The sequence below is a fragment of the Miniopterus schreibersii genome (assembly GCF_964146895.1).
Source record: "Miniopterus schreibersii genome assembly, chromosome: 5".
NCBI lineage: Eukaryota > Metazoa > Chordata > Mammalia > Chiroptera > Miniopteridae > Miniopterus > Miniopterus schreibersii.
In genome coordinates, this window is record NC_138106.1 from 7,599,762 (window position 1) to 7,620,990 (window position 21,229).

Here is a 21,229-nt window from a genome sequence, read left to right on the forward strand (position 1 = left end):
TTGATTTTAGAGAGAGAGGAACATCAATGTGAGAGAAACATCAATTGGTTGCCTCCCGTACACACCCTGACCCGGGATTGAACCCACAACCTGGGTATGTGTCCAGACTGGAATCGAACCCACAACCCACAACCTTTCTGTGTATGGGACAACACTCCAAGCAACTGAGCCACACTGGCCAGGGCTTATTTTTAATTCTTATATCGATAATTATATTTACTCACATAGAGGAGTTGTTTTTTTTTCTCTTCCAAATTTAATTCAACAGATAATAAGCATGTACTATGTGCCAGGTTACTAGGCCTGGTGGAAACTTTTTTTTAAAAATTTATTTTAGAGAGAGAAAAACATCAATTTGTGTTACTTATTTATGCATTCATTGGTTGATTCTTTTATGTGCCCTAATGTGAGCTTGAACCAAAAACCTTAGTGTATTGGGATGATGCTCTAACTAATGGAGCTACCCGGCCAGGGCAAGGAAACACCTTTTGATCTTCCCAGGAAGGGCAAATTTGAGGTGATTCAGGACACTGGGGAGTCTGACTCAAATGCCATATGTGTGTGTGTGTGTGTGTGTGTGTGTGTGTGTGTGTGTGTGTATATTTTGGTGGTGATGCTAAGACTGGCCCCCTGCAGCCTTAGATTTCAGCTTTTTCTGCTCTGGGTGTGTCTTGTTTTTACTGGTTAAAGCCTTAAAACTGATTTGCTGTCTTTTTTAGAGAGATTTCAGGAAGGAGAGCAGAGATTAGTGATTTCCCCAACCTGCTCACCAATCTTGAAGCTATAAGAGCTGGAGGAAATGGAAGAACAGTTCTTCAGGCTTCTGTTAGTAACGGGCTTCTGCCTACTGGGATGCACTTCTGACCCTCCTCATCTTTAAATGTTCCTGCAAGTTGTCATTTGGAAAGCTCCTACATATTCTGAACAGTAAGGAATGGTAGGAATAAGCCCAGAGTCAGAATTAATTGTTTGATAACAAGTATCTAGAGATGTTAAAGCTGTCCTGAGTCGTCGAGGGGATTTTGCAGCTGTTTGAATAGCCACAGTTCACCAATAAACACAGGGTGAATGTGGTCTGTAGGAGGGCACCAGATAACATGATTTAGATCCCGCCTGGAATTACAGAGAAGGGGATGTCCCTGATATTGAGGTAAGTGGCAGTTGTGGTTTGAAGTGACATTAAATCCTTTCTGTGTGTGTTTTCTTTCTCTCTTTCCAGTCCATTGATGACTTGAACAAATGGGCCCTATTTCTTGTTTCTCCTCTTATACATGAAGCCGAACACATAGCATTCGTGACAGAGAGTGTTTGGGTGCAAGGTGAGAATCTGCAGAGATCATCTTCCTCTTCAGAAACCGTGAGTAACGTGCTTTTCACTTGTGTATTGTAAGGAAACTGTGTGTCTTAATTAAAACTAATTTCATTTTTTAAAAATAATTTCATTTTTTAAATGTTTTTATTGATTTTAGAGAGAGAGGAAGGGAGAGGGAGAGAGAGAGAAACATCAGTGATGAGAGAGAGTTATTGATCCGCTGCCTCCTGCACACCCCCTGCTGGGGAGAGCCGGTAACCGGGGCATGTGCCAGGACTGGGGACTGGGAACCTCCATCTCCTGGATCCTAGGTCGAAATTCAACCACTGAGCTAAGCTGGCTGGGCTAAATTCATTTTCTTATGAGTGCTATTTCCTGGCCTTTGTGACTCCCTTTCTTTTTGGATATTTTGGGTTAAATTAAAATATGTTAGTGAAATTACTTTCACCTATTTTAATTTTTATTATTTATTTATTTATTTTTACTTTTTAAATGTGGCTGCTAGGAAATGAAAAACTGCCAGTGTGGCTTGTGTTTGTGGCCCTCACTATGTTATTATTGGGAAGCACTACTCTAGTCTCCCCAGGTCATTTAGTCCATCCTTACATTAAACAAAACCTTCGAGGCTGAAAGTTGTCCTGAAAGTTGTCCTTATTGAGCCATATGCTACCAGAAAAAGGACCAGGTGGTCCTGGGACATACAGTCTAAACCACCAGCATCTGGGCTAGATGGAAGAGACGAACATGCCCACTGTCCTAGAGCCGATGGGGCTCTTTTATCTAGTGGGTTTTGGGAAAAAGATATAAGTTGTTTTGAAAGAGTTTACACTGGCCATAAATAAAGGGGGGAGGGAAAAGATGAGGGGGGCAGTTCTAGGATAGATATTTCCCACTCCTGGATTGGTTGTGGGCAAGAGTCCAGAAAGTTCATACATAAAGCAGGATGTGGTGGTATCTGGTGGTTGGCTTTTTTTTTTGATAGCCGCCTGGAAGTTGATTCAAAAATTAAAAAAAAATATTTTATTGAATTTACTGGGGTGACACTGGTTAATGACATTATATAGGTTTCAGGTGTACAATTCTGTAATACATCATCTGTATATTGTATCGTGTGCTCACCACCCAAAGTCAAGTCTCCTTCCATCACCATTTATCCCCCATTTATCTGGTACCTGCTTCTACCTCCTCTCCCTCTGGTAATCACTACACTGTTGTCTGTGTCTATGAGGGTTTTTTTTCCCCTCTTAATCCTTTCACCTTTTTCACCCAGCCCTCCGACAGCTATCAGTCTAATCTCTGTATCTGTGAGTCTGTCTCTATTTTGTTTGTTAGTTTATTTTGTTCATCAGATTCCACATATGAGTGAAATCATATGGTACTTTTCTTTCTCTGACTGGCTTATTTCACTCAGCATAATACTCTTTACCTCCATCCATGCTGTCGCAAAGGGTACGATTGCCTTCTTTTTTATGACCCAGTAGTATTCCATTGTGTAAATGTACCAGTGTTTTTATCCACTCATCTACTGATAGGCAGTTGGACTGCCTCTACCCCTACTACTACCATGGCGGTCAGCCTCACCATATTCCAGCCCTCAGAATGGATACAGCCAAGGTGGGCGACAGCCAGCTTCCTCTTTAAATTGAGATCCAGAAGTTTCAGATGTCACTTCTTTTCACATCACTTCAGCTGCAGGGGAGCCTGAGAAGTACATTCCATAGCTGGACATTTGCGGGTTCAGAGAAAACCTGGAGTTGTGTTACTACAAGGGAGAAAGAAAGACTAGATATTGGGAGATAACTAGCATCTCTGACATAGTTACCCCATTTAATTTACCTCCTAAGGAGGATTTAATTAAGATTGCACTTAATGGTGGTGGTTTAATTTTTTTTTTTTTTTTTAAATCCTCACCCGAGGATATGTTGATTTTCCGAGAGAGAAGAAGGGGGAGAGTGGGAGAAAGGAAGGGAGGGAGGGAGGGAGGGAGAGAGAGAAACATTGATCAATTTTGCCTCTTGTACTAGTCCCGACTAGGGATTTAACCTACAACCTAGGTATGTGCCCTAACCAGGAATTGAACCTGAAACCTTTTTGGTGTACAGAACAATGATCCAGTTACTAAGTCACCTGGCTGGAGTGCTTAATTCTTAATTTTCTGGGGGTGGAAAGATGTCTGCTCACCAAGGGTATTATCCAGTTAACTCATTTTGTCTGTGGTCCAGAGTCCGGTAGGCCTTACGGCCAGGAGCTGGATTTGTCTAGAGCTAGTTTTCTGACCACCCTGGTTATTACACTGAGGTCCGTTTTATAAGTTGGGTTGCAGAACCTAATAAGAAGTTGCTGTCATAACTCATGGTCTTTTCACAAAGTGTGTAGTCCTATTCAGGTTGATTGCTTGATGGGATTTTGCCTTTTGGGGGGCTCATATGAATCTATGTATATATTTTTCCACCTAGCTCTAGTCATTTGAATTTGACAGGATCCTAAGGTATTCAATAGAAAATATTTTATTTAAGAGAGACTTTTGAACTTGATGAGATCTTATACATTCTTGCACATTAAAAACATTTTTTATTGATTTTGTAAGTTTTTTGTTTGTTTATTTATTTTTTAAATGTTTTTATTGATTTCAGAGAGAGGAAAGGAGAGGGAGAGAAACATGAATGATGAGAGAGAATCATTGATCAACTGTCTCCTGCATACCCCCTACTGGGGACCGAGCCCGAAACATGGGCAAGCACCCTGACCAGGAACCAGAGTGTGATCTCCTGGTTCATGGGTCGACACTCAACCACTAAGCCACGGCTGCCAGACCTATTTATTTATTTATTTTAGAGAGAGATGAAGGGAGAGGGAGAGAAACACAATGTGAGAGTGTAACAATGATGGCTGCCTCCTGCATGCCTCCCCACCAGGGATGGAGCCTGAAACCCAGGCATGTGCCCTGACCGGGGATACAACTGGCAACCTTTCATTTCATGGGACGATGCCCAACCAACTGAGCTACACTGGCCAGGGCCGTGCTTTCCAATTTTTAGGACTATACAACTCTTGCAGATATTTAAAATGATACCTGTTGGAATTTGGGATATCTCATAGATGGCTTTCACGTGCCTTCTGGTCCTGGGCATTCCTTGTGGACCCCTGTTAAGTTGGTGGAGTAGACACGGCACTGCTTGCTGAAATCTGTGCAGCCTGCAGTCCTGCTGCGATGAGGAAATCCCTTTGTTTAGGGCCGACCAGCTTCTTTAGCTTTGATCTTTGGGAGTCAGCCTCTTCCTTGACTTCCCCTTTCTTTCTCTACCCTCCTTTTTCCATCTTGAGGTGCAAATTGGAAGGGCCCTGTTTACTTTTTGCCTCTGGAAGGCAAACCCCCGTGAGCCCCGGAGGAGATGGGTGACAGTGCGGCTTTGCTTTGATCAGAGCACCCATCCCTGCTCGCAGGAGTTTGCATGGTCTGTGGCTTCTGGACCACGTTCCTAGAAAAAGGAAATGCATTTCGGTGAGGAAATGCTGGCCAGAGTTGAGAAACCTGATCAGGGATGTGTGTATATTGTTCTTTGGCTGCTTCCTGTCCTTCCCCTGCCTTTGTTTATCTCCTGCTTCTCTGCTCTTCAGAGGTGTGTGAGAGTTAATGAAGGGCTCGTTTTACACTCGGAGCTGACTTTGGGGGTAGCTCAGCGGACTTGCCCCAGCAGGGTGCTAAATCAACGTTTGAGGGCCTGAATGCTGGGCTGGCTGTCCCTTGGCTGAGCATTTGTCCTCTTTGATTGCCAGCGATAGCGCTGAGAACAAAGATGCTTTTAGCTTCTTGCAGGAGGTTGCACTGTTGCTTTTCATGCTTTTCATTCACCCTCATCTGAAAAGGCAGCCCTTGCCAAGGTGAGAGTTTATCTTCTCATCCTGAGCTGACATCCTTCCTCCGTTCTCAGAGCTGGACATAACTAGATATTTGTGTGAAGTGTAAGCTTCACCTCTCATCTGATCAAAGATGTCGTCTTTGAAATGCAGAGTCTGATAAACATTGGTCACCCGACCCTCCGGATGACTCCTAGTCACTCTAGGGGGTGTCTGGGAGGAGGTGAGAGGAGCAGGTGACAACTCTCAAGGGAAGGCTACAAGTGGAGCTAAAAGGAAATTCAGAGACTTCTCTTCCTGTAAATATTCTAACCAGTTAACGGGTTTCAAGCTTTTGACCATAAAGACCTGTGTTTATTATTTTTCTCTCTAAGACAGTGCTTATCAGCTTTTAAAATTAGTTTCCCTTAGGAGGAAAATTCAGTTCCATTTGAATTCTCTCTAGAGGGAAATGAAATACTGCAGAATAAGGTTTTATGGGGCAGGGTGGAGCCTCAGAGGATGAAACCTTTGTGATAGCTAGGGTTGCTTTCATGCCCCATTTCCCTGACCAGTTTTTGCCCACTTGGGGGTGAGGACTCTGTGGTTTGGAATAAGAGCACCCCCTTAGGGACCAGGTGCTTTATGTGTTACCCCGTTTAGCTCTCCCAGTATCCTTCCCAGAAAGGTGCTCTTATCAACACCTCACAGACAGGAAACCAAAGCACAGAGATATCCATCCAGTGACTCACTTGGGTCATACAGCTATTAGCCAAAGGAGCCAGGATTCAACTTTGGGAAGTCAGACTCTGGAGTCCTCTTACTACCTAGGCTATCCTGGAACAGTGTGGAAACAAGCAAACTGCCCTCTTTTTTTCTTTTTAAAATTGGGATGCAATTCATGTGCCATAAACATCATCCTTTTAAAGGGTACGATTACAGTTCAGTAGCTGTGCAGTCATCACTACAAAGAGAGACTATACACCCTTCAGTGGTCACTCTTCACCTCCCCCCCCCCCCCCCCCCCCCCGTCCCCAGCCCCTGGCAACCACTGAGCCATAAATTGGAATGTTTTGGATATTTCATACAGATAGAGTCATGTAATATGTGACCTTTAGTTATTGGCTTCCTTCACTTAGCACAGCGATTTTCAATCTTTTCCATTTTCTGGCAAATGAAAAACTAATTAATAAAATTCCGTGGCACACCAAAAAGTGTATTTTTTGCCGAATCTGACCAAAAAAATAGGATAATTTGGATTCATTCACACCAGATGGCTATTGGGTTGGCTGTTGTCATTTTCTTAGACAGTCTAAGGGAAAAAAGATCAGTGCCCCTGACTAAATAGTCAGGCATTGCATGTTTTAGAAATTCTTGTGGCACACCTTTGAAAATTGCTGACTTAGCATAATGTATGTAAGATTCATCTATGTTGCAACATGTATCAGTACTTCATTCCTTTCATGGCTGAATCCAGTGTATGGATATACACATTTTATTTCTCCATTCATCTGTTGATGGACATTTGGGTTGTTTCCACTCTTTGGTTATTATGAATAATTCTATGAGTAGTTGTGTACAAGTTTTGTGTGTGGACTTGTTTTCAGTTCCCTTAGGTATGTATACACCTAGGAGTGGAACTGCTGTGTCATTGGTAGCTCTGTGTCAAATTTCTTTTCCAGAGGCTTGTACCATTTTATATTCCTGCCAGCAATGTATTAGGGTTCAGATTTCTCAACATCTTAACCAACACTTATTACAGTCCTTTTTGTGATAGCCATCCGAGTAGAGGTGAAGTATCCCCTTGTGTTTTTGATTTGCTTTTCCCTAATGACTAATGATGTTGAGCATCATTTCAAGTGCTTACTGCCACTTGTATATTTTCTTGGGAGAAATGTTTTCCAGATCCTTTGCCCATTCATTCATTCATTCATTCATTCATTTAAAATATGTTTTTATTGAGAGAGAGGAAGGGAGAGGGAGAGAGAGAGAAACATCCCGATTGGGGATCAAGCCCACAACCTGGGCATGTGCCCTGACCAACCAGGAATCAAACTGGCTACCTTTCAGTGCACAGGGCGACATTCAACCAGCTGAGCCACACCGCTAGGGCCCTTTGCCCATTTTCAAATTGGATATTTGTCTTCTTATTGTTGAGTTGTAGGAGTTCTTTATATATTGTGGATACAAGTCTCTTATCAGATACATGATTTGCAAATATTTGCTCCCACTTTGTGGGTTCCCTTTTAATTTTCTTGAAAGTCTTTTTGAAGTACAAAAAATTTTGATGAAGTCCAGTTATGTATTTTTTTTTCTTTTGTTGCTTGTACTCTTCGAGTCCTGTCTGAGAAACCATTGCCTGATCCAGGGTCGTGACATTTTACGCCTATGTTTTCTTCCAAGAGTTTTGTAGTTTTAGCTCTCATATTGATGACTGCATTCAGTTTCATGTTTGTTACTCTTTCCCTATTGAATTGTCTTGGCAAACCTTATCCAAATTCTGTTGTCTGCAAATGTGTATTTATTTCTATACTCTGAGTTCTACTCCATTAGGCTATATGTTTGTCCTTCTGCCAACTGGACCTTGACTTTTGAGCCCAGGTTTCCTGGAGGAGCAAGTACCCTCAGGGCAGAGTGGTTTGGCTTGTGGAAATTCCCCTTGGCCCTGTAGGCTCTGGATTTACCCCAGCATTTGGCGTGGCAGTTCTTCATTATCCGGTCATTCTTCGGTGCTTTTAAGATGATGCTTTATTTATTTTATTCAGCATTTTTCATTGTTTTCAGCAAGAGTTAGTTTTAAAAATCTAGCCTACCAAAAATACTGCCTGAGGCAGTATTTTTCTGAGACAATTAATTTTGGGAAGTAGGGAAATGATTCCTGGCATCTTAAAAAATGATCACTTTTTACTACTATTGCTTTTAACGCCAGATTCCTAATAGCTAATAATAATAGCAGCTTTCATTAATTGAGCACTATTTTTGTCCCAGGCTTTTTACTGGGGGGCATTATGTATCCTTTTTAACCTCATTAACACAACAAATCTCTAAGATTATAGGTATTAACATTATCATTTTATCATTTTTCCTATTTTACGAGTGAGGAAACTGAGACGTGAGAGGTTCTAAGACTTGCCTGAGTATGTCTAGTGATGATTAGCTGACTTTTACCTAGACCCAAGTCCTTGGACTCCAGAGCCAGGCTCGGAACTCTATGGGGCCCCTCTTCTCCTTGTCCCAGTTTCAAATTCTTGTATAAAAACTGGAAGGCTTAAAGGACTGAGTTTTGTCTGCTGTCATTTCCCTGTCCCCCTTTGGTGGAAATGTGAACTTGGACAGGCAGGAATTCTGTGGAGAGACCTGACAGTTCTCACCATTCAGGTATCAGTAGGGAAGCATGTTTAAAACTTCTCACTCCTGGGCTGCAACTCTGGAGTCTGAAGCACCAGACGGAGTCTTGCCCAGGAACCTGAAGCTTTCATGTGCTCCGGAGAGTGTTGTTTTAGTTGGTCATGGTCCCCAATTTGAGAAATCTTGTTTACGGGTTACATTATGAATCACAGACATTGTGGACTTATTGTTTAATCCTGTTTCTGTTACTGAAGGGCAAGTTTATGTTTTGCCAGGGTTTGGGAATGGCCCTTTCCCCCATTAGTCCCTTGAGAAGAAGTTGAGATGTCAGTTATCTTGAAAGGAGAAGTTTACCTTTAGTGCTTTGTAAGCCCTGCTGTTGGGTAGAAATGAGAGAGTTGAAGCCAGAACACCACTGCTGGTAATAATGAGATGGGGCGCTGAAGGGAAAAGTGAAGTACCTAGTTATTTTAAAGAAGAGACAGCTCAACCTTTTTTTCTTTGTCCCACTTGTTCTCAGGTTGTGAAGTGGTCAGACTGTTGTTTGCCGTTAGCTTGCAGACCTGGGGACCCCTATCAGTTAATCGCCAAAGCAAGCGTGGATGACTTCAGCAAGCTGGGGGTGGCGTTCATGGAAGATAGACTCCAGATGGCTAATGGACTGATACCCCAAAAGATTGTTTGTAAGTAGCTTTAGATGTTTTCATCATAGCAGATGTCATAGGTTATTAGCTTAAGGACTGTCGAGCACTCCTACTTGGTATGACTTAAGGGAACGCTTATTTTCAGTTTAGTTCAGTCAACAGGTTAGATTCCCATAATAGTATAAAATTCATACATGTGTCAGGTTTTTTCAGGCTCTTACCCCTGAGTATGTCATTAGTGCTTTTAAAATTCTTAAGGATATCCCATAATTTCATTGTCTGTGAGCTGGCATTCAAATTCAGAACCCATGTAATATTTATTTCTCCCAATTTAGTACAGAATAACTAGTTTCTAGACTTTAGTTTGATCGAATGGAATGCATAGCCAGTGTTACTATGAAGTTCTAAATCTTAGCAGTTTTTTTACCTGAAGTCTTTTTTTTTAGGAAGCATGCAAACTGTTCTTCCTTAATTAGGCTTCAAAGCTGGCTTTCTGTGTCCATGAATGTCTTCATTTGTATCTTGAGCAAATGAGTGCCACTTACCAGCTTGGAAACTTGTAGATCACTTAATTTCCCCATTTGCCATGTGCATGTGCGTAATACCATGTCAGACATGTAGCAGATGCTCACTAAATGGTTTTTGACTCAGTGGTTGTAAATTATATTCCAGTCCTGAGACCAGATACTGGAAAGACCCTTCTCCCCGGTTGGTCCTATGAAATGTCCTGGGAGTGACATTTTCCTGGGGTGTGCCTAGATAGACTCTAGATGAGTACTTTTTTGTTTTGTAGTTTCATTATCATATAGGAGATTGACCCCCAAGAAACTGAGTCTAGGAGTAAGTAGACAAAATTACCTCTCTGAATCTCACTTTCTTCCCTAGTCCATGAAGGAATCTGAGGTTTTCTGATTCGTATGGGAAAGGTGTTATGGATACTTGGATTTCACTTGAGATCATCAGGGGCCCCTTTCTAGCAAGTGGGAGCAGTTATGTGGTTCCAAAGGATGGCGCAGAGTTGAGGTGGGGATGCAGTAGGAGCTGTGCAGGTGGCTGCCCGGGAACGTAAGTCAGGGAACACGGAGAGCGCCATGAGGTTTTGAACTGAGCTGCGTGACAAACCACAAGAATTGATTGTCTTTTCTGCTCATGCTTTAGCGGTGCACCTGCAGGACTCTGCTCTGAAGGAACTTAAGGACCAGGCTGCTAACAAGCCACCCCACATCCTGCAGCCGAGCCCTGAATCTGCTGTCGAGGGTGAGCTGGGTCCGGGCGTTATGGAGCACGTTGGTAAAGATGACCCAAAGGTTCTTGGTGCAGAACCCACCCAAGGGCAAGGCGGTGCCTCTGGGAGCGAGCCTGCTGGGGAGAGCGACGGAGAGGGCTGCGTCGAGCTCTGTCACCTCCATCTGTCTAGTTGTCACGAGTGTTTGGAGCTGGAGAACAGCACCATTGAATCCGTCAAGTTTGCATCTGCAGAGGACATTCCAGATCTTCCCTACGACCCCAGCGGCAGTTCGGAGGGTGTTGCTGAAGTTACCTGCCGGGAGAGAGAAGGGAGGAGAGCCAATATGACGGGAAAGGCACCCAACATCCTCATCTATGTGGGCTCCGACTCCCAGGAAACCCTGGGCAGGTTCCAGCAGGTCCGGTCTGTCCTGGCTGACTGTGTGGACCCCGATGGCTACACGCTTTACCACCTGCCGGGGGACAGTGCGCTCAGAGACCCGTGGTCAGACAACTGCCTTTTGTTGGTCATTGCCACCGGGGAGTCTATTCCCAAAGACCTGTACCAGAAGTTCATGGCCTACCTTTCTCAGGGAGGGAAGGTGCTGGGTCTGTCCTCGTCCTTCACGTTTGCCGGCTTCCAGGTGACCAGCAAGGACGCATTGCAGGCGACAGTCCAGAACTTGGTTTTCTCCAAGGCTGACGGGAGCCAGGTGAAGCTCAGCGTCCTGAGCAGTGGCTGCGTTTACCAGGAGGGCTCCGGGGAGTGTCTCAGCCTGGGCGGGCTCCAGGGCCACCTGGAGAATGATGATGAGGACAGGCTGATTGTGCAAGTGCCTTTTGGAGCACACGGAGGAGAGGCTGTTCTTTGCCAGGTAGGGTGGCAGGTTTCCCTCTAATGATCCTTGGGTATCTCTGATGGGGTGTATCTCCATACAGCTGTACATGGGAATATGCCTGTGTGGCTGTGCATTGAAATGTTTGAGAGCCTGCACTGTGGGGCACTTTGACCTTCAGGCTGAGAGTTTCTGCTGATGTGAGTAGATGGTTTAGATCAGGGTTTTCCTGTTACATGAATATCTCATCTAACGGAAATACTTGTGATAAAGGAGTGTGGCAGACGGTGTTATGGCTAATTTAAGATTGCTAGTTAACCTAGGATTAGTCAGAAAATTCTTTCTTGCTTTATTCTGTACTGGTAATAATCTTTCTAAAATACATTAGTCTGCTCCCTTGCCTCAAAGTACGCTCTGGTTAATATAATCAAACCTTTACTTAATGTAGCTAGTTGAATGCCTTGGGTGGTGATTCCAATGTTAGTAGCCATTACATTACAGTATCATAGTTGATGTCAGGGGTTTCTATGATTGCTCCCCAACTGGTGGGGCTGTGAGTGTTGAAAACATCTTCAAATCCTTAGTTCCTTTCTTATGATTTGTCACTCTTAAAATCTGAGTGTTGAGAAGAATTTCAGATAAGAGAATATTGAAGTGATTTAGATTTTGGGCATATTAATATGTAGGTAAGAAAATGGAAAGGGAGATGAAAGAAAAAGGTACTTTGCATCCTTAGGAGGTCTTTTAGCTCATCTGCTGGATTTTTTTTCCCTACCCTTTTCCATTTAACTTTTTGTTTGTTTTTTTAAGCAAATGGTAGCAGGATAGACTAATTCAAAATTCCTAATCACTTACTGCAAATCTTTTATTGTCTTTGGGTAAACGTTTTTGTTCAAGTTAGATTAACACTCTCCTTGAGGATTTGGTGAACTAATGAGACCACTAAGGAGATGTCGATATTTTGCCCAGAATAGTTGCCAGGATGAGTGTAACAGATTTTGTTTTATTATAGGAATTTTTTTATTGAATTAGAGAACTGTTTCCTTTTTTATTGTTGTTTGTTTTAATTTTGTATACTGTCTCTCTTTTCAGCCCTCCTGAGTCTCTTTGGTTTTCTGACCAAACATATTTCAAGGGTATATAGATTTGTTTCTTTACCGTTTTCTCCACTCATTTGTTCCTAAGATGCATATAAATAAGGAATCTAGACATCGGGAAGGATGAACATGGACAACCAATCAGGTTTTCTCCAGGTTGCAAGCCACATGAACTTGTTTTTGGGAGGCCTAATACATGTCCCTCTTATCTTTTCCCTGCAAATATGGTAACTATAGTAACCATGCAGTCTCAGAAAATCCACTCTAAAACCCGACTTCCTAGGGCCGTATTTCAGTTTTGAAGAATGAATTTTACCACCCCGGTGCACGGACTTGTACTAGAAAATTGATTAGGCACTGTGGCGATCTGTTTCTCTGAGTTACACAGCAAATCTCCTTGCTGCACCATTTAAATTGACCCCATTACTGTCATAAAATTTGATACTGCATGCATTGCTCTAGAAAAAAAGGCAATATGATGCAGCTTCAAAAATCAGATTCAGAGGATTAGACTGTCATTTTTGAATTTAAATGATTTTCAGTCTCTGTGACAGGGTCACTGTTTTCTCCTCAGGCCTGTGTCACTATGATACCTCGCCACCGAGATCAACCAGTAAATATCCTCACAGGCTGGTTAGTTTCCTCTTTCCCTGTTCAATTTCATAGCCTTCATCTTGGCAATAAATCGAGTAATGATGTAACCCAGTAAGAGGAGGCGAAGTACTTCAAGGGCAGACCACAGCTGCAAAGTAGGTGGTGGTCTGGCGGCCAAGGAGCTGCACCATGGTGGTGTTGCCATCCATGGAGAAAAGGGGGTTTGCAGCACCACCCACTAGATGCTAGTAGCACCCCTTCCCTCTAAAAATTTTAATTTAGAAGAAGCCAAGTTACAGAAATCACTACGGTGACAGCATTGCAGCCAGAGGAGACACTGGTCGGATCTCATGGAGGACCCCAGTGCACATTCCGCACATGCACGCTTTGCTGCTTGGTCTGAACCGAGGTGCAGAGCCAGACCTGGCCTCTCTTCTCGCTCCATTGTAGAAGTTTCTAATCTTGTGATGGACAGGAGCGCTCCTCACACAGTCTCAGTGCCCCCCCCCCCCCCCCGTCCCGGAGCCCTGGAGTTCTACACGCTTGTGCTGCTTGGATCTGCGTGTTCACAGCCTGGGAGCACATGTGCCATTGTCATACTCCCCCTTCTCTAGGGCCCAGGTGGGGATAGAGCCTCACTCATTTTATTTGTGCCACCGTGAGGGGCAGTGTCCAGGGGAGCCACGTGCTCACATGAGTTAAAAGTGACTCACTGCTGTGCTGACTGTCCACACCAGTCCTGGCTTCTTGGGGTGAAACTGTGGGGTAGGACGCTCAGTAGTATTCGGATTCCTTACAGGGTTTCCCTCTTCTGCCTGTTCCCCCTCTGGGCTCTTTAGAGGACAAACTGCCCTGCTCCTGCCGCTGACCACCTGGCTCAGTGTGTGTGAAGCAGGGACCCGCTGTCGTAGGGGCTGTGCAGACACTGTTCTACCAACCTTGTCAGATTGGCCTCCACTTGCAACAGTGGGAGCGTTTGGACAGTATCTGCCCACGGTGCTTCTGGCTTAGTTAATGCTTGGGTGGGAATTGAGAGAATTTCAGTTGCCCGGAGGCTGATACCAGGCTTTTTGTTTTCATGATGCTTCTATACCGTCAGGTCGGGAGCTCTGCAAACAACAAACCCACAGCTGACCCCTGGCAAGAGCAGAACAAATGAAGCAGACACTCTCAGGTTGCTTTCCTGGGTCCTCAGTGTTCTGCACCCTCAGACGCGAAGGCCTGGTTACAATCTAATCCCAAACGAGTTCTGGTACTGTCGTCTGCGGCCAACCAGACCTTTCATTGATAGGTGGCGCTGTTGCAGTTTTTACAGCGCAACAAAGCCTGAGTTAATGCCTGAAGTTCCTGATCTTAAACTCAGGTGGAGGAGGTGGGGCAGGCCTTTCCCGGGTCCCCCAAACCTACTCATCTGCTTGAGTTCCTGCAAACATGCTTAAACAGGGAATAAGACTGCTGTCCTCCCTGACTGCTTCCCAGTAGTTACGACTAATAGGGCAGAGTGGAGTTTCAAGCCTGACCCAATGTATCTCCCTCCCCAAACTCAGTAGTGACTTTACGTGGGTTCTCAGCGCAGCCATATTTCTAAGTGTTTTGGTCAGTTATATAACCAAATTAGGTGACTTGCCCAAGGTCCCAAGACTGGTTAATGATAAAAGTTGGGACCTGGAGAAAGTTTGATTACTCTCCTGGGTTGTTTACACCACGGTCTCTCAGCCTGACAGCTATGGTTTTAATAGGCTCTTCTGAATCTATTTTTTAAAAAATATATTTTTATTGATTTCAGAGAGAGGAAGGGAGAGGGAGAGAGAGAAACATCAATGATGAGAGTGTCATTGATCTGCCTCCTGCATGCCCCCTACTGGGTATCGAGCCTGCAACCCAGGCATGTGCCCTGACCAGGAATTGAACCTCGATCTCCTGGGTCCTAGGTCGATGCTTAACCGCTGAGCCACAGTCGGCTGGGCTCGGCTCTGAATCTTTTCATTGCTTCGCATTACTTTCTAAATATTCAGGTTCAGAGTTTATAGCATGTTGATAATTAGGATTCATGTTCACATTTTCAGAAACACTAGTCAAGACACTGTTTTTTGTTAATGTCTCTGAGTGCCCCCGTTTATGAAGTGGTGTTTTTCCCCTCAGGTGCACTTAGAACTACCTCCCAGCTCTTCAGTAGTGCAGACTAAAGAAGATTTCAATCTGCTCAAGTCTAGCAATAGTAGAAGATATGAAGTCCTTAAGGAGATCCTGATCACCCTTGGCCTAAGCTGTGACATAAAGCACGTTCCTGCCTTAACTCCTCTTCACCTGCTCTTGGCTTCGGAGGTGAGTGTGCGCTCAGCAGGGGAGGTGCACCTGAGGTGCCCTTCCTCCAAACTGTCACTCTTACCTGACTCATCCATGGCTCTGGGCTTCGACTTTGATTTCTGTTTTGACTTCAGAACAATCTTAAAGCTGTCCAAGGTTAACTAATATATTTGATATTTGCATGAAAGGGAGGGAGAGAAGGCTATTTGAGTTTAGAAGGTCTTAAGTCTTAAGGTTCTGGCCCTTCCCACTTTAAGGGGAAAAGCGTCACTGTTTTATGTGCCAAGAGTGTATTTGGAAACCACAATTTACGCACTTGGGATTGAAAACCTTTGTTTTGATTTGGACCCATCTCAGCAAATCTCAGGAAAGGAAAATCCCGTTTTGCTTTATTTTTGTGCTGAAGCCTGCCATCTTGTGGCCAAGGGGGCTCTGGATTTCAGTGTATGTCTTAGTTGTGTCTAACAGGAAAAGGGCCTGGAGTTGGGGATGCCTGCAGGAATTGTCCTGGCCTTGTATCTGCATTTGATGCCTGTGGTTGATACATGGTGGTTGAGCAGGTTGCCAGTTTCTCCAGGTGTGTCTTCTTGCTTATCTCTTTGCTTTGCCAAGCTGTCAATTTCTTATTAATTGTGTCAAATTATTTTGTGAGCCTATTTCTGTTGTCTCCCCTAAATAAGGAAATGGGTGAGTTTAGTGACATAACCATGCAGATTCGGCAAATACCTAATACTAAACACCAATCTTTCCTGCTTTCCCTTGAAAAGAACACATTATATCTCCTACCCAACATTTTTAAAAGAGGAGGAGCTCTCCTTTGGGTTATACTCTGTCCCTTGGCAAGCTTGCTGTGCAGAGCAGAGCAGAGCAGAGCAGAGCAGAGCAGAGCAGAGCAGAGCAGAGCAGAGCAGAGCTGTGAGCCCTCACCTGGAGAAGAGAGATACAAAATCTGGAGCATTTAAGATTAAGGTAGTTTATAGGAGTATTTGAGGACTAGATGAAATAATATATGTGAAAGTTCTGTATAAATTGTATTATTTAAAAGATAGCACTGTTATTAATTTTAATATTAGATTGTTGGGAGGTTGAGTAAGTTACAAGTGTCTAATGTTTCTAACAAGTGCCTGGTGCTATAGGTAATTATTTTAATTTTAAAATTAATAATAAAGCAACAGGTTCTTTTTTTCCATCTAAGAAACATTCTTTTATTGCATTTTCATTACACAGTGTTTAGTCAGTTTGCACTCTTTTTAATGGGCGCTCCTGAGAATTAATGGTATGACTTTTGTTTGCACCTGTATCTCAGGAAATCAAAGCTTGACGTCATTTACTTGTTTAATGCGTTTCGTTAATAGAAGGAAAAGCACCACCTCCATCCATCTGGTGACTTATGAAAAAGTATCAAAATAAAGCTGGTCCTCAGAGCTTCAGCTCTTGTAGACCACCCTCCTGCAGACCTGTTACCATGGAGGGATGGGCAGAACCATGTGGGTAAGGGGAGATGTGACTGCCACTCTCACAGATCTTCTCCCTCCCTCCTTTCCTGAGCATGGAGGGCTGAGGCTGGACATGTGAGGAGGTTCCTGCCTGCTCTGGAGGAGGCTCACAGCCTGGCAGGTCGGGGAGCAAAATAGACCATGGCTTGCCCTTGACCGTGCTCTCTGACCTTTTTCCAGGAGTTCTTCTGACCATTCTGGTCTTGGGACTTGTACCTCTTGATTTTTAGACATAGCAATGGAGAAGGAAGGGTGAACCTAGGTTATTCTGTGAGCAGAAGTTTGGAACTCAAGGCTTTTCTAGTGTCTTCTGTAGGATGCGCATAACCTGAAATACCTAAGGCCTTATTGGGCATCTGCTTATATCACAGTACACAGCAGATGCTTCCTCCTTTTGCCCTTCAGGTTCCTTTTTTTTTTTTTTTTTTAACATTATTGATTCCAGAGAGAGGAAGGGAGAGGGAGAGAGAGAGATAGAAACATCAACGATGGGAGAGTCATTGATCGGCTGCCTCCAGCACGCCCCCAACTGGGGATTAAGCCCGCAACCCGGGCATGTGCCCTGACCGGGACTCGAACCCTAATCGCTACTTGAACCCCGATCGCCTGGATCCCAGGTCAACGCTCAACAGCTGAGCCACGCCCGGCTGGGCTGCCCTTCAGGTTCTTTAAACTGCCTCGGGGTGGGGGATACATTTACCCTATACACAATCCATGAGAATGAAACGCTTGAGCAAGATTAAAGCAAATACTTGTTCTGTATACACATATATCAGTGTTTCATAGACTCCAAGCCTACCAAACCCCTTAACACATTCTAACTTTGGAAAGGCGTAATTTTCAGTGGTGTCCGCTTCTCATTTCTAGTCTCCGTTCGGTCTGGTTGATCTTGGACATCTCCACTGTGGCCTACTTTTTCTTCCCAGCTGCTTCTCTCTGAGTTCTGTTTACTTTGGGGGCCCGAGGAACTGAGCGAGCGAGTGTATGGTTGTCGCGTATGTCCTCATTTCTTGGTGTTTATTAATTCCTCTCAGAATACAAGTTTTCTAAAGGATTGTCATGCAAATGAATGTTCAGGTAGCTACTTACCCACTGTGACAGCCTTTCTGGTGATTCCTGCTCTTCTGATGCCAAGTCAGAGACATTTAGGAACATCTGGCCATTGTGCTGGGGGTTCGGTATTGGTAGGTGAGGATGACAGGTTGGGACTAGAATATTTTCTGTTTGCTTTCCTGTAGCCTTCCTGGTAGCTCTCGTTGATCCCCATGGAATTAAGTTACACGGAGAGGCTCTTGGCATCCTGGCATCCCACTGTGTTAGACACAGCCCACCCTTAGATTCATCACCAGCCTTCCGAATTGGATGCCTGCGCATGCTCTCTGCTTCCTGTAAAATACTCTGCGCTGCTGGGACTGAATCAAAGATCTCTGGCCACATGGTGTCGCTGCTGAGCTAGGCTGTCTGGTGAACAGACACCCTGGACCGATCAAGTTCAGTTTAGAGGTTTAATTTCTTTCTCTTGACATCAATTTCACATAGTATAATTTAGTAGTTTTCCATGATACTGGTGGCACTTTCTTTTGGGTCTGTAGAGATTATTTCAGTGTCACAGTTAATAATATTCATCTTTCATTAAACATTTACTGTGTACTAGGTGCCATTACAGGATGGAATAGGAAAGAACAAAATATACACACTGGTTATCTAAATACCTTTACTGCATACCAGCTGTGTTTATATAGTTTGGTGCCTAGACACTCACTCTTTATAGCAAATAGCGCAGAAGATTTATGAGGTACCTCTGTGCTTCCATATTACTGCGATATGAATAAGACTAGCACGGTGATCCAAGTAGGAAAAAAACACCCAAAGTACAGTTGACCCTTGGTATTTTCTAGGGGTGTGTCCTGAGGCCTTCGTCGACACCCAAATCACCACAGTATCATGTGATTTCCGCTATAAAATCCAGTCAGTATGATTTCATGGTGTCACCGTGCATGACAAGTCCAGGCTTGCTGAGGTGCAGACTCCTGGTGGCCAAGCTGGCCTTCCTCTTTGGCTGGGGTCTAGCCATTTAATTGAACCTCCCAAGGGCAGGATTGAAATTTGGGTCTCAGCAAATTTATGATATGTCAAAGTAAACCAATAAAACACATGAGCACATTCACACCATTCCCATATGTCCATAGAAAAAAGACTGGAAGGAAATACAGTATATATACAGTATATTTTTGGGTGGTGGGCTAAGGGTGATTTTAATAAGCTTTTAAAACTTTCTTTGTATTTTCCAAATTTTGTATAATGTACATGTTTTATTTTTATAAAGATCAAAACCAGCCCTAGCTGGTTTGACTCAGTGTTTAGAGCATTAGCCCATGGACTGAAAGGTCTTGGGTTCAATTCCAATTAAGGGCACTTACTTTGGTTGCAGGCTTGATCCCTGGCCTCGGTCAGGGCGAGCGCAGGATGCATCCAGTTGATATGTCTCTCTCTCATCGATGTTTCTCTCTCTCTCTCCCCCTATCTCCCTTCTACTCTCTCTGAAAAGTAATGGAAAAAATATCCTTGGGTGAAGATTAAAAAAAAAAAAAAAAGCAAAACCAGTTATCAAAAATTAAACAACAAATTGCTCTTGTCAGTAGACTTTGAAGGCATTGCATAAATGGTCAAAACTTGAGTTAAGAGGCAAGGAGTCCCATATAGATATTGATGTTTTACTTAATGTTTGACATCTATGTTAATTATTAAAAAAGTATTAGTTTTGTTAGTAAATGACTTTGCGCTGGTGAATGCCCATTAGGCTTAATTGTGGCTCTCAGGGCCTCAGCTGTCTTTTGGCTCCTGTGGGTGGAAGGTCCTTTGGTTCATAATTTGAGTGTCCCTCCCCTGCTTGGATGTAGCAGTTTCTTGATGGAACCCCTTGATTGAACTATTTCTCAGAAAGGACCACACACTTGTTAACATTACGCTGTGAGTACTTTCAGGCAGGTGACCTCCTTTCTGGAAGTGTGGGTGGACCTTGAGACTCCTGAGCTACATGCTGTACCACGGGGTTCTGTGGAGTGAGATTACTGGGTGGCCACCAAACCTGCCATGGGTGGTGATGCTGAATTACCAGGAATCCGCTGTCACTGTGGGGGACATGAGTGTGTTTGTGAGCGACACCGATTTTATAGGAAAGACAGTTCTTTCCCTTACAGAACCTAAAGTCCAATCGAGAGACTCACTCTCTTGCTTCCATTTCTATCTCTGCCAGGAAAATGGCAGAAAGAGAGCCTGTGCTGTAGTGGCCTGAAGGGTCTGCCCTGAAACAGATGTGGGAACCTGAGTGATCGGGACAGAGACCCAGCCTCCCTCCATCCCTGCAGAACTGCTGCCTGGGAGTCCTTTTCCATCCCCCAGTCCGGCTGTAGGACTCGGAAGAGGGTGGGACAGTGCACAGTCCGCCTGGCGTGCACCCTTCCCCGGGGCCATCCCGGCTCTGGTCTGGGGAGCACGAGGGTCTTTCGGAAACCACAAAGCTGGGATTCTTTTGGGCATTGCTCGTGGCCAGTTGCTAATGATGTGGAGGCGACCTGAGAGAAGCAGGCAGGATGTTTGCAGCAGTCCTGCGAGGGAGTATGTGGTTCCATTGCCTTGGGGTCAAGGTGTAACTGTAACAAGAAGTGACAACTGGGTTTGTTATTGAAGCAACCTGCGGAAAATCACCCTGTGTGTGCGTAACTGGTAGTGTGGGAGTTGCGGGATGGCTCAGATAGGCTTAAAAACAGAAACTGGTATCACATTTCAATTTGATTCAACCCCAAATTATTTGCTATGACCCATCCCCCGAAAAAAACCCCCAGGTGTTGTTGATAATGATAGTTTTGATAGTTCTACACGTCAGAAAATTCCTGTATAGTCCCTTCCACCGGGAATTACCTTCTTTTTTTTTTTTTTTAAAAAAAGTCTTTATTGATTTCAGAGGGAGGAAGGGGGAGAGAGAGAGAGACATAGAAACATCAATGATGAGAAGTCATTGATCGGCCGCCTCCTTCACGCCCCCAACTGGGGATCAAGCCCACAACCCGGGCATGTGCCCTGACCCGGAATAGAACTGTGATCGCCTGGATCCTACGTCGACGCTCAACCGCTGAGCCATGCCCGGCCGGGTGGGAATTACCTTCTTGATGTTGGTTGCTTTATGAAGAATCTTAGCCTAAATCGCAAATATGTTTGTTTGTTTTTCGTTAATCCTTACCCGAGGATATTTTTCCCCCGTTGCTTTTTAGAGAGAGTGAAAGAGTGGAAGGGAGGGGAGGGAGGGGAGAGTAAGAGAGAGGGAGAGCGGGAGAGAGAAACATCTATGTGAGGGAGACACATCAATTGGTTGCCTTCTGCATGTGCCCCAACCTGGGCCAGGGATTGAACCTGCAACCCAGGTACATGCCTTGACTGGAAATTGAACCTGTGACCCTGCGGCCAAGGCTCTAACCACAGAGCTGTGCCGGCCAGGGTGCACCCTGTGGGTATTATCTTCCCTTCTCCTACT

General features: G+C 44.3%; 2 protein-coding genes across 7 annotated transcripts in view; one reads left to right on the plus strand and one right to left on the minus strand.

The window, feature by feature from the left end:
* HLCS (holocarboxylase synthetase) overlaps positions 1–21,229 on the plus strand; it is a 156,937-nt gene that overhangs the window by 8,013 nt on the left and 127,695 nt on the right. For 5 of the 6 annotated variants that reach the window (XM_081138884.1, XM_081138881.1, XM_081138880.1 and 2 more), the window contains exons 2-5: positions 1,220–1,357; positions 9,018–9,180; positions 10,300–11,243; positions 15,038–15,220. In XM_081138884.1, the coding sequence (XP_080995010.1) occupies positions 9,129–9,180; positions 10,300–11,243; positions 15,038–15,220 (1,179 nt within the window). In that variant the 5' untranslated portion in view covers positions 1,220–1,357; positions 9,018–9,128. Of the gene's footprint in view, positions 1–746; positions 928–1,219; positions 1,358–9,017; positions 9,181–10,299; positions 11,244–15,037; positions 15,221–21,229 lie in introns of those variants that run through there. The other variant, XM_081138882.1, reaches the window with a different exon arrangement.
* Positions 1,537–21,229, minus strand: part of CHAF1B (chromatin assembly factor 1 subunit B) — a 371,302-nt gene continuing 351,609 nt past the window's right edge. The window contains exon 15 of the transcript XR_013998912.1: positions 1,537–1,553. The gene's annotated coding sequence lies outside the window, so the exon portion shown is untranslated. The remainder of the gene's footprint in view (positions 1,554–21,229) is intronic.